This window comes from Triticum dicoccoides, chromosome 7B, assembly GCF_002162155.2.
Source record: "Triticum dicoccoides isolate Atlit2015 ecotype Zavitan chromosome 7B, WEW_v2.0, whole genome shotgun sequence".
NCBI lineage: Eukaryota > Viridiplantae > Streptophyta > Magnoliopsida > Poales > Poaceae > Triticum > Triticum dicoccoides.
In genome coordinates, this window is record NC_041393.1 from 50,598,361 (window position 1) to 50,611,117 (window position 12,757).

Here is a 12,757-nt window from a genome sequence, read left to right on the forward strand (position 1 = left end):
AAGTGAACTTCATCTCATCATCACGATTCTTGCGAATCGGCTTAAGAGCATTGCATGTATAGGGTTTGGCCTATGAGGACCAAACAAACTTAGTAGTATAGACATCAACCTCATCATCCGAATTATCATCATTGTATTCAACCATATGCATTCTAGGATGATCAGTTGTAGACCTATGAACCTCTTTACTTCGACTCTCTTGGGCCAAAGCTTTTTGTAAGACTTGGTTAATATTCAAAAACTCATAACTTTCTAGCCTCTCTTTAATATGAGTTTTCAAGCCACTAAGAAAAAGACCTGCCAAGTCTCTCTCGCTTATCACCAAGCTATAACATTGGTTTTTTATATCTCTAAATCTCTTGACATAATCGGTGATCGATTCATCATGTTTTTGCATAACCGATGTAAGATGTGACAACTTAAGCTCATTATCGCCGCTATAAAAGTGATCATGAAACTTCTGCTCTAATTGTGACCATAAGAGAATTGAACCATGTGGTAAACTAGCAAACCATGAAAATGTGGGGCCAGTTAAAGATAATGGAAATGAACACACTTACAATTCTTCTATGGAACCTTCTTCACCTAACTGTGCTAGGTAGTGACTAACATGCTCCCATGTTGTTTTTGTGCCTTCTCCTCTAAATTTAACAAAATCAGGAACCTTGTAACCTTGAGGGTACAAAATTGCATCAAAGTGCTCAGGATAAGGTTTTTGGTACACACGACTGATTACTTTCGGCTCATTTCCGAAAGTTTCTAGAAACATCTTATGCAAATCCTCCCTTAGTTTAGCTAAAATTGGATCTGAGGTAGATGAAGATGTTTGTGGCAATGACATCGGAGCAACCTGAATACTAGCTAGTGGTGCAACTTGTGGTATGAGTGCCGAACCATAATTCGGCGGAAGAGCAAACATGCTTGCGCCTATGGGTGGTGTGACAAAGTGATTCGATGTTGACGCCGAATTGGGCATACTCATAATAGGATTAGGATATGTAGGTGCAACCACAAGCTGGTTGGTTTGACTAGGGTATGAATTCAACGGCGTACTATATTGTTGTTGCATAGGATTTGCTGATGAAATAGGTAAAGTTGGACTAGGGTTTCCAGATACACCAACAGTACCACTAGATGACGGAGGCATGTTTTTCGTAGCATTAGTATTTGCCATAAAAGAATTGTACGTCATCACATTACCCTTATTAAGAAGAATTTCAATCACGGCCACTTTCTCTGGAGGAAAAACTTTACTCACAATGATTAAATCTTGTTCGTCAATGAGAGGAGAAAAATTGATGTTTCCAACCGAAGTGATGTTGCCTTGATGGTCCTTCTTGAAACTTGCAAGAAATGCCTCCAAATCCTCCTCCTCGTGCTTCTTCTTGAGTGCTTCAAAAGCCTCTTCATGCTGCTTCTTGCGTATTCATAGGCTTGGTGATTTTCGTCCGATAGTTCATCAAGACTGGGATGAATGATGTTATCAACGTCACCTTCTGAGGGCTTGGGGTGATTAGACATGGTTGTTGATGATTCTTGATCTTTCTGTCCCAGCGTGGTCGCCAAAAAGTGTGTTCGCACATGAACACGTCACCGTGTACCTCCAACGTCAAGGGTGATGCACCATAGCTCACATCGAAGGAGACCCGTCTGAAAGCGCGGTACGCAGGAAATCCGGCGGGCGCTTTTTAGCACCTGAAACCCTATGCGCCCGGGAGGGACCACGTTTGGACGCGCGGCGGCTATGGGCTACCCTAGGTCGGTTTGCCTGCCCCTAGAGCCTCGAGAATCGCTGCCCTTCAACGAAGAACGAACGAAAATGAGAGAGAAATAACAAGGGTGAGATGTAAAACTAGGGTAAAAAGTAGATTGATTATTCGATTGTGTGTTGTTGTTCAATCGACCGTCACCCCTTACATATATATTAGGCGGGTGGACTTTCCCGTACAAGAAAAGGACTCAAATCACGTACAAATCATCAAAAGTTACCCTAACTCAGACTATGAGGGCCTAAACTTCAGGTCTGGCCCGGAACTTCTAGGCTCAAATTATATCAGGTACCCCTCTTTCACTGAATCTACAGGCCGCATACGACTTCGGATCATGATGACCTCAAAAGCAAAGTTGTAGATCTTGCAATGGAGAAAAAAAATCCTTTAGTTGATAAATTTTTCATGCGAGGTCATCTTGGGATTGAATTCGGGCCTGCAAATCTGCAAATAATGTTAAAACTCCAGTTTTCGGGGCGCACTGCGTGTAAAGTTTTGGTTTAGCCCGGAACCTCCCCGGAAGTTGCCCAGAACTTTCGGGGCAGAATTTTGTAGCACACTATTTTGGCTCTAACTTTTGTGTACAAACTCCGTTTTAGACATTCTTTACATCAAAATCAACCGTTTTAACAAGACAAAGACATTTGTGTAGAAAGTTTTCTCATATGAAGCCATATTGGGGGTGCAATCAGCCGAATAGTGTTCTGAATACAAAATCTGAGTACTTCAAACACAACTTCAGCCTTAGATATGAGGCCGTATGACTATGGCCCAAATATCAAAGTTTCTCCTTTTGACGATACGGAACTTTATCACTTTGAACACTTCTCCATTTGAGGCCATCTTAATTAAGTTCTTGACCGTGCCAATATCTGATGTCAACATCCGGTTAGAGTGCCTCATAGGAGATTCGGAGCATGGTTCATTTTTCATGTTCTTTTGCTGGCTTCTTTTATACCTTATTTTGAAGAATATACAGAAGATTTGTCTATCACTATAGTGATTTCTTTGTTGAACCCATCATTTCATTGGAAGAAATACTTTGTTGCAAAACCGTACAAAACTATAGATACATATTGGAATTACCTTGCGGCTGAGATCTCGCAACCACACCTCCCCTCTAGGCATTGAATCTCTATCAGAAGTCCCACTATATTTTCTTCTTTTTAACAACCCTGGCCCTAATTCTCCCTAATTCCGCTTTCTCCTTAATAATTCCATTATCCTATTTCCCATCGACCTCGTCTCAATATACACCGCTCTTCGGCTCCACTCACCAATCTCCTACCAGTGAGTGTTCATGGGGGTTTCCCGTGGTGTGAATGCCCCAACCCTATCTTATAATCGCCACGGTATGAGTTTGATATCCTAAGTGTCCCTACCGATGCGACATCATTAGGCAACTAGCTAGAGCACGAAGCACCAAGAAACTTCGCGATCTAAATTTCAACAAAGATTTATAATTTTGTCAGGTATTTAACAATAGGCAAATGATTACATTATGTCAGTGAAACATTCCGGGTGTGCGGCGGCGCCATCAAGGCACGACGCCATGGCCATGAGAAGATGAAGCGGGCACAAGGGAAGCATTGTCGGCGGGCCGCCAGGCCGCCTAGGTGATGTGTGGTGGTGTTGGCATGCAACATCGAGCTCCATCTTGGCATGGTACTAGTAATGAGTGGCCCACATCGAAGCTTGTTTTTGGAAGTGATGGCTCGCTTTAGAATAGGAGGGTTTGTAGACCAAACAACCATGTTATATGCATTAAGCGTCTTTAGCTTCCTCGGCGGTTATATAGTCAGAAGATCAAACGACCTGGGATGGTTGCGTACTAAATTCAAGTTTTATCTCATGATTTGTTTTTTTTCAGACATGGATTTGTGGGATGTTTATTATATGGATATGTTGAATATCAAGAGAAATATGGTAGTGGGATGAACTATTTACGTATTATAGGTATCATATCAATTTGTTATTATTGTTGATGGTCTTATAGCATCAAGGAATTGATCGTAGCAGGAATTGGAACATTTTTTGGTTTATTTAATAAGCATAACTCCTATTTTCTATTGAATTACTAATGGTTGAATCACAATATACTAACATGAAAATTATTCTAAATCCATGTTCACATCATTCATCTTTAACATTCATAACATTTGACCAAGAAAATAAAAATATTTGAAAATAATGAAAATGCTATGCGACACATAATACCTAGAAAATCTAAACCCATGTTTATATTCCTTCATCTGTAAGATGCAGAACATGTCAACAAGAAAAATCAATTTTTTTGACTATAATGAAAACACAATGTGACGCATAGATAAAAAAAATCATCACGGTCCAACACGTCGAACGTTGAACATGTATATTATTGCCTCGAGCGGACTCAGTAAATTGTCCATATGATTACAAATTTCCAAATGGAAATGTAACTAACTTTTATTCAAATATAGAACTAAAATGGCAATTATAACTAGCGTCTAGCTAGAAGAAGATTCCGGCGGTGCATCAACCCATCCACCATTTCCCACAGAAGATTGTCCTACATCAGCACCATTATAGCCCATGTAAGCACCCATCTCTGGAAATCCATTGTAGAATGGTTGATCCGATAGGCCATAACCCCATGATTCATACCCAAATGGGTCATTGACAGTCAAATCATTGCCGCCAGAGTTAACCAAAAGTGGAGAGGCCGCCAAATTATACCTAGTTGTTGAGTTAGGGTTTGCATTGTTCTGTTGTGGGTTCACTGGGTTGGAAGAACTTACATAGTCTTCGACACTTATATCTAGTGGGGGAGGTAGCTCAAGTGCCTGATTAGATGTGGTTTGTAGCGGGGAAGCAATCTGTGGCACTGAAGAAGATGGTGCAGGATGGAACATTGATGGCACCTGAGGAAAATGTGGTGCCACAATCTGCCCTGGTGATGGTGGTAGTGGAGACGAAACCATATGGTGTTGTGGCAGATGGTCAGCCCACGGTGAGTGCACTGATGAAGGGACAGTCTTCATGTGATTCGATGGTGGACCACTTGATGGTAACATATTTTGCATCATGCTTGCACGACTAGTCATGGTCTTGTGGCCATAATGCAATGGTGGCAACCGGTGTCCAATTTCCTCATGGACACGATAGATTTCATTGGATAGATGTTTTAGATCTTCGGGACTGAGTTGTTCTTCCTTCGAGAAGATAAGGTTTGCCACCGTACCAGGGTGTTGCTCCATGATTTGTTTCATATGCTTGATGGAGAGTTGGTTTTCCTTAAACTCTTTCATGCAATGCATATCTAGCCGAGCCACCTCACTTTGTAGTTGTGCAATCCTGGTAGTCGTTGCCTCATCGGCAAGTGGAATTGCCAGTGGTGCACCTGCTAGGAAAGCATCAACAATCGGGTCAGCAGATGGCGTCCCAAAGGAATGCATCTTCTCATTTTCCTTCTCTACGACGATAGCAACCCTAGCACTGGTGATAGCAGAGAGGTCAGCAGCAATCTTAAACAAACCGCCACGTCGCTTGGAGAACGTGAAATCACGCTCTTTGTCATCAGTGATGTACGTGATAGCTGAGCGCCTATCCTTCTTTGACATAGTAACTCCTATAAGGACAAAGAAACTTACTACTAGAAATAGGAACCACAAGGATCTACAAAATGCTTGAGATTTGCTAAAGCTGTTGACTAACGACATATTGGTGAGAGATATGTGGAGATGTACCCCCTTATATAGAAGGGAAGGGTTGTGAACGCCCCAAGGACCTTCCATTCTCCAAAAGAGAGCTTTACTAATAATACAAAAGTTCCATCTTCCTATACCCATGTTGGGTCTACTTGTCAGAGGCATTAATAGAATGGTGTATGAGAAATATTTGTGATCATGATACTTTTGCATAATATGAATGATAATAAAATTTCATCCTAATCCACACATCCAAATTTAGTAGCAATTGATATATATCCATTAATGTTTGAGTAGACTGGATCATGTGAATTTGTAGTAGGCATTAACATATTACAAATTTATAAACATGCTAGTTTTGTATAGAATTGATTTTTAGTCAAATATCCATATATGAGTACATTAATATCATTCTTTTGAATCGACGCATATGTTACTATATGTGTGTATCTATATCCTTATTTAGAACCAATCAAAAACTTCCAAACAAATTAGAAGATTAGAACCATTAAATCATTGATATCTGATTACATACACATCCTCACCCATTAGCATTATAAATTAATGACGAGTTAAATCCTACTAAGTTTTATTTCTATGGATACCACCATTGTGGTAAAATGGTTTTGATTATTAATTGCATTGCAACAATTACATTACATTTAAATAATTCAATGAGCAAATTTGTTACATCCAAAATCTCTACTAGTAGTTGTTTTCTCTAGTAGTAGTCATTTAATCCATAATATGTTGTGAAAGAATGGACTTTTGTGCCTTCACTAGAAAATAAGCTACTCCCTCCAGCTGAGTTTATATGTTCGAATTTTAAATTACCTCGTGCCAAGGTTCTAGCGCGAAAGCCGGCTCATATAGGGGTTACAAAATTGGCCTACTAACTTGCTCAATTTCATAGTTCAAATTTATTTTGGACCCTTGAAAATCTTGCAGGTAGCAACTATTATTTTTTTAGAAGATGTAGTGCCTATATATGGTACTCTCCTCCCTCTCTATTAATTCTTAATAACATGGCCCACCTTGTCATGCCTTGTATGGGATCAATTTCACTCGTCCGTATTTTGCACTACATGCGCAATAATTGCTAATAATCCATGATGTCTTGCATTTGCATACATCCATATGAGTAATGTCCTTCATTCATGCTTGAGACTAAACACACGTGCAACACAAAGTGCTAAATTGTCGGAAGTTGATCAGGGGTGACGCAGCATGCGAGACATGTGTTATGTGTATGCTTTGAAAACCTGCCCTAAATATTCAGAAAACGCACATCTGGAATTCTGCACCAAATCCCTGGATGGAAGAATTATGAGATATTGGGAGAAACTAATAAATACAAGTAGGATGGAAGAATTATGAGATATTGGGAGAAACTAATAAATACAAGTACATAAGAAAGTCATGTTACTCTGCCTTTCCCTTCAATCCCTAAGCTCCCTTGGAATAGAGAACTATGGTTGCTCCTACCAATTGGCATCATTGACCCCACACATTGGTAAGTTATGGCGCTCTGGTGTGGAACACCCATTCACACATGAGGCACCCTGTAAAAAGTATCAACTATCCACTTTGCCATGTTCTAACGACCTTACCTCCCATCACTCCAGATCATCTATCTTGCTCCTAGAATTGGATTCACCCCTTCAATTCCATCCACCTTCACTTATAAACCAATACACCCTAGACACATTGATTCATATTAAAATCAAATTCCATTTTTTTCTTAATATTTATATTTTGTACTAAGTTACTACTAAAGCCAGAAGGTAGGTTTCCCTTTGTATGACTATGATTTCAGGACTCTTTCAAAATTCATAAATTAAGTAAACATCATGTAAATAACTCCCATGATAAATCCATGCAAAGGGGGGACGGGTAAGCCTCGAGAGGGTCGTTGCTACATCCTAAACATATATGTAATTTTGAAGTTTCCATGTCATTTTCTTATGGGAGTAAGAATTTTTTATTTTTTGTGCACTAATCTATTAATAATTTATCAAAGAGATGAGATACATGTCTTTTAGTCTCTAGGTACTAGAACTTTCTAGAAATCAAACAAATTTAGAGGTCATTTATTTAGTGGAGAGGTCATGTTCCAAAATATGTAGGCAGGGGTCTATGGGGTTCATGTGACATAGGGCTAGGGCATGCCCAACGAAGCATGGGCTCCATAGCAGTCCTTCCTCTTGAGTCTCTTGCCCCAATCTATATATTGTGTAAAAATCCTTGCTCAAATTATCTACAATTATTTTCCACCGCCACTTTGATTCGAGGCGAAATTCATCTGCAACTCTATTTTGGTACTCTAGTGGAGGGGAAACTTATCACCATATTCATGAATGAATGATCTCTCATGCTCCCTTGATGAGGTGTGAGTAGTCCATCTCCTAGAAAACAAGTTTGTAGCCGTAACTATGCAACATCTTCTCTCCAATGTCTCACAAAGATCACATGAATTTCCTAACATGCTTGTGATCCATATAATGTATTATTATATAGAATCTTCTTGCTATGTGATAAATACATACTTTTTAATTAGATTATACATGTTGCATGGAATTTTTCTAGATCTATAGTGCTCAAAGATTCATTACTCTATACAATTGCTAGTTTAGATGGAAGATCAATGTACTGAGTGGTGTGCGTTGTTTGCTGCTAAGTGTATAGCCTAACAACTAGTTAGGCTCCCAAGTGCAGGAGTCTGTACCTAGTGGCAAGACTTTTCCCTCACTGAAAAACCAAGGTATCAATCTATGGAGGTACAAGGTTCTGTAGGAATGAAGTATGTCTACCATAGGGGGCGTGAAATGGAGTTCTTAAATTTTCTTCGGAGAACTCAAAACTCTCATAACCCGGCAGCGAAGTGAATGCAAAATAAACTACAAAGAGCTAAAACTAATAACCGAATGCAAACTAAACACGCGTCGAGACATGTCATATGAAGGGGAACATATCAAATGAAAACATGGGTAATAGAGATAACCAGTGACAGGGTATTTGTTCGACAAGTTCGTCCTTCTGCACAAGGACTACGTCTTGTTGGAGGGGCTGTGACTTAACATGGAACATAAACTCTCTTCACCCTATTATCCTCGACAATTGGTTCATCAACCGATGTCGATTACTCATGGTAGATACTTGAGGTGATCTCCAAACCTTTACAGACTTTTTCTTCGAGAACCACAATTACTCTTGGTCTCTGAAGAATATGACACCTAAATGTCTAGAGAGATTGCAGCTCTCAAGAGTAATAGGAGGACCGTACTAGACTTAGATTCGAGTGATGTTGAACCACTATCTAATTCTTTGGCTCTAGGTTTTTTTTCTTGGTGGATTTTAAACTCAAATCGCTCGGAGAGGGGGTTGCTCAACAAAATTTCTCAGAATCAAATAGAGCAGCCACTGGACAAAGCAAGCGCGGCGTGGCTATTAATAGCAGCAGCCTTCCCGGATGGGAATTCACAATGGTTGGATTTGGGAGCAACAGTAACATAACTTGAGGAACAACTAATGTTAACTCCTCGGTCTGAGACAAATCTCTCACAGCAAAGAAGATCACAGTCTCTTGCCGGCAAGTATTTGCTCGGAACACAGAGAGATTTCTCTCGCAACTTTCATAGGATTTGGATTTAGCATCAGAGAATCAAAGTTTCGAACGCTACACCCCTCTTAATAGGACGGTGGTCCTATGACTCAATAAAGAGAAGAAGAACAACGAAACAAATGCTACATCTTCACTTTGTATTCAATCTCCTCGGATGCAGTCATTTTCCTCGGACATACACCGAACTAATTGCTTCACTTCAGAAATTTTTGAGGGGTCACTCTTGTTATCATCATCTTTGGTGATAACCTTTGCTGCAGTGCGGGGAGATTATCTTCGTCGTTTGCATCAAACTCCTCGATATCTCAGGGACCTATTAATCTATGTGCATTAGCAAACACATAAGTCCCATATTGTTTAGGTGAACAAACTCCAAAACATAAGGTGCCTATCATTGCACCAACAATCTCGCCCCTTTTGGATGGTTGTTGACAAAACAGATAATGATCAAAGTGAAGATAGATAAGTGAAAAGTAATTCGAACAAGAGTGAATTAGTGTTACTTGGCTCGATGATGAAATATTCTCCCCCTTGATGTATGCAGGGATATAGGTCTAAAATAAAATTCTCCTGCAATTTAGTGAAGTATATGGAGGAAATTTCAATCATTCAAGATAATGATTCGCACTGATAATATATAATCCATCGGGATTGTAGTTCAATCATTCATAACTTCTGTTAATAATTCCACTAACAAAACAAATGCTTCGAGAGAGATGGTGCAGCAGGCGGGGTTATTAACATTACATCACACAATTTTTACAACACAGAACAGATAGTCTTTAAGGCATAAGTTTTCAAAAGACATGTGAAACAAAACCAATGAAATGCGAAAGAGCAAACCTATCAAAACTCGATGTAATTCTCCCCCTTTGTGTCAACTAGTGTAAAAAAGGTCACGAATAACATGAGTGAGAAGCGGTGAACTTGATTCACTCAGAGGCATTGATAACCCACAGGTATAGGGGATCGTTTGTAGCCTCTTTAGATAAATAAGAGTGTCGAACCCAACGAGGAGCTAAATGCAAAACAAATATTCCCTCAAGTTCTATCGACCACCGATACAACTCTACGCACACATGATGTTTGCTTTACCTAAAACAAGTATGAAACAATTTTGCAAGAATAAAACTACAAGTACTTTGTGAGAATAAAACTACGAATACATTGCAAGGTAATAAAAGTGATAGATTTTCTCAACAAGAAAGTCATTTGTCCCTAGGCATGAGCTAACATACTTTCTCTACTTGGATCATATGCACTTATGATTGGACCCCTAGAAAGCATATGCAACTACTAAAGATCATTAAGGTCGTAAAACCTGTGATAGCCTGGCTTAATATGGATGATAGACTACTCATATCAATAAGGAATTCCTTCTTTTCTGGGGGCCCATTCGAAAAGAAATCCAAAGTTAAGCGTGTGAGGACAAATTGCGCAGAAAAGACTAGTATTGATCTGTCGGGCCAGTCTAGATCCCGATAGGAGTAACTATCACCGGCGGGTGTGTCTGGGGCGCTACAAGTTGGTATCAGAGCCGACCCTCGTGTTTACACGGATGTTTGCAGATAGGTGCACGGTCATGTTGTGCATGACATTTTTAACCCCTCCTGACACACGACATGGCACATGTGCCGGACTGGATGCACAGACGTATGTGCCAAGAGGGAACGTTCCTGTGGCCCGACAAGCTAGTATTGATCTGTGGGGCCAGTCTAGATCCCGCCAGGAGTAACGACCACCGGCGGGTCTGTCCGAGGCACTACAAAACCCAACCATACCATTAAGTATCAAGTCCTCTTTACTCCCATACGCCATAACCCACTTATCCGCGTTTATGCTGTTGTCACCCCCGCAACAACGACACTAAGCAAACCATGAACATATTGCAACATCCTACAGCGGGGGCCCCTCCATTTGCACGACAAGGAGGGCACTGTAGGACAGAACCATAGATAAAATATACAATCATACCAACCAAGATCACGATTAACCCACAGGACAAAACGGATCTACTCAAACATCATAGGATAACTATAGCTCATTGGGAAATAATATATGGAGTTGAGCACCATGTTTAAGTAGAGATTACAGCGGGTAGAAGAGGTGTTACACTGCTGCATAGAGGGGGAGGAATTGGTGTTGATGGTAGCAAGATTGTTGATGTAGATCGTCGTCATGATCCTTGCCCCGGCGGCACTCCGGCGCCACAGGGAAAGAGGGGGAAAGAGCCCCTCCTTCTTCTGCTCCCTTGGCCTCCCCCCTAGATGGGAGGAGAGTTCCCCCTGTGGTCCATGGCCTCAATGATGGCGGAGGGGCGGGAGCCCCTCCGAGATTGGATCTCCCTATCTGTTCTCTTTTGTTTCGCGTTCCCCAGATCTGGCCCTTCACCATATCTTAAATTCCCGGAGACCCGTAACTCCGATTGCGCTGAAATTTTTACACAATTTTTCCATAAATTATATTTATTGCACCCTAAGAAGGGCCCCGACTGACTTACGAGGAGGGCATAAGACACCTGGGCGTGCCAGGGGTGCCCGGCGTGCCCTGGTGGGTTGTGGTCATTGTGAGCCCCCGTTTGCATTGATTCCAAGTCCCAAAAATTACATATATTCCAAAATAATTCTCCATAAATATTTATCGCATTTGGACTTTGTTTGATATGGATTTTTTACGAAACAAAAAACATGTAACAAACAACTGGCACTGGGCACTGGATCAATAGGTTAGTCCAATAAATCATATAAAATGTTGCCAAAATATGTGAAAGTTGTATAATATTAGCATGAAACAATAAAAAATTATAGATACAATGGATACGTATCAACATCCCCAAGCTTAATTCCTGCTCATCCTTGAGTAGGTAATGATAAAATATATAATTTTTGATGTGGAATGCTACCTAGCATAAACTTGATAATATGTCTAATCATGGCATGAATATTAAGACATAAGTGATTCAAAGCAATAGTCTATAATTTGACATAAAGACATTAATACTCAGGCATCCCAACAAACAATCATGCATGTCTTTCAAAATATGAACGCTAAAGAAAGCTATCCCTACAAAATCATATAGTCTTGTTATGCTCTGCCTTCTTAACACAAAGTATTTATCATGCACAACCCTGATGACAAGCCGAGCTATTGGTTCATACTTTTTAACGCGCTTCAGCTTTCTCAACTCCCACGCAATACATGAGCGCAATCCATGGATATAGCACTATGGGTGGAATAGAGTATGATGATAGGGGTAAATATAGAGAACACAAAAAAGTAATAAAGTCTCACATCGACGTGGCTAACCTACGGGCTATGCACTACGAGCTATAAGTGTATGAAATCTCATCATGAAAACTAAGTGGGTGTGCATCTAACTCTATTATGAAAACTTCCCACTAGTATATGAAAGTGACAACATAGGACACTCTATATATGAAAAACATGGTGCTACTTTGAAGCACAAGTGTACAACTAGCATGCTCCTTCTCTCTTTTTCTTTTCCTTTTTTTGCTTTCTTTGCTTTCCTTTTTTCTTTTTTTCTTTTCTTTAATTCTCTCATTGTCCGGAGTCTCATCCCGAATTGTGGGGGAATCATAGTTTCCATCATCCTTTCCTCACTGGGGCAATGCTCTAATAATGAAAATTGATGATCATCACACTTCTATTTACTTACAACT

At 40.2% G+C, this 12,757-nt stretch overlaps 1 protein-coding gene across 1 annotated transcript; it reads right to left on the reverse strand.

Annotated features, from left to right (window-relative positions):
• Positions 1 to 4,255: 4,255 nt before the first annotated feature.
• On the reverse strand, positions 4,256 to 5,368 carry LOC119336785 (floral homeotic protein APETALA 1-like). Its single transcript, XM_037608862.1, has one exon. It carries the CDS (start codon positions 5,366 to 5,368, stop codon positions 4,256 to 4,258), a length of 1,113 nt encoding a protein of 370 aa, XP_037464759.1.
• Positions 5,369 to 12,757: the final 7,389 nt, after the last annotated feature.

Coding starts and splice junctions, on each gene's coding strand:
- LOC119336785 (XM_037608862.1), bottom strand. CDS start 5,368: ATGTCAAAGAAGGATAGGCGCTCAGCTATCACGTACATCACTGATGAC.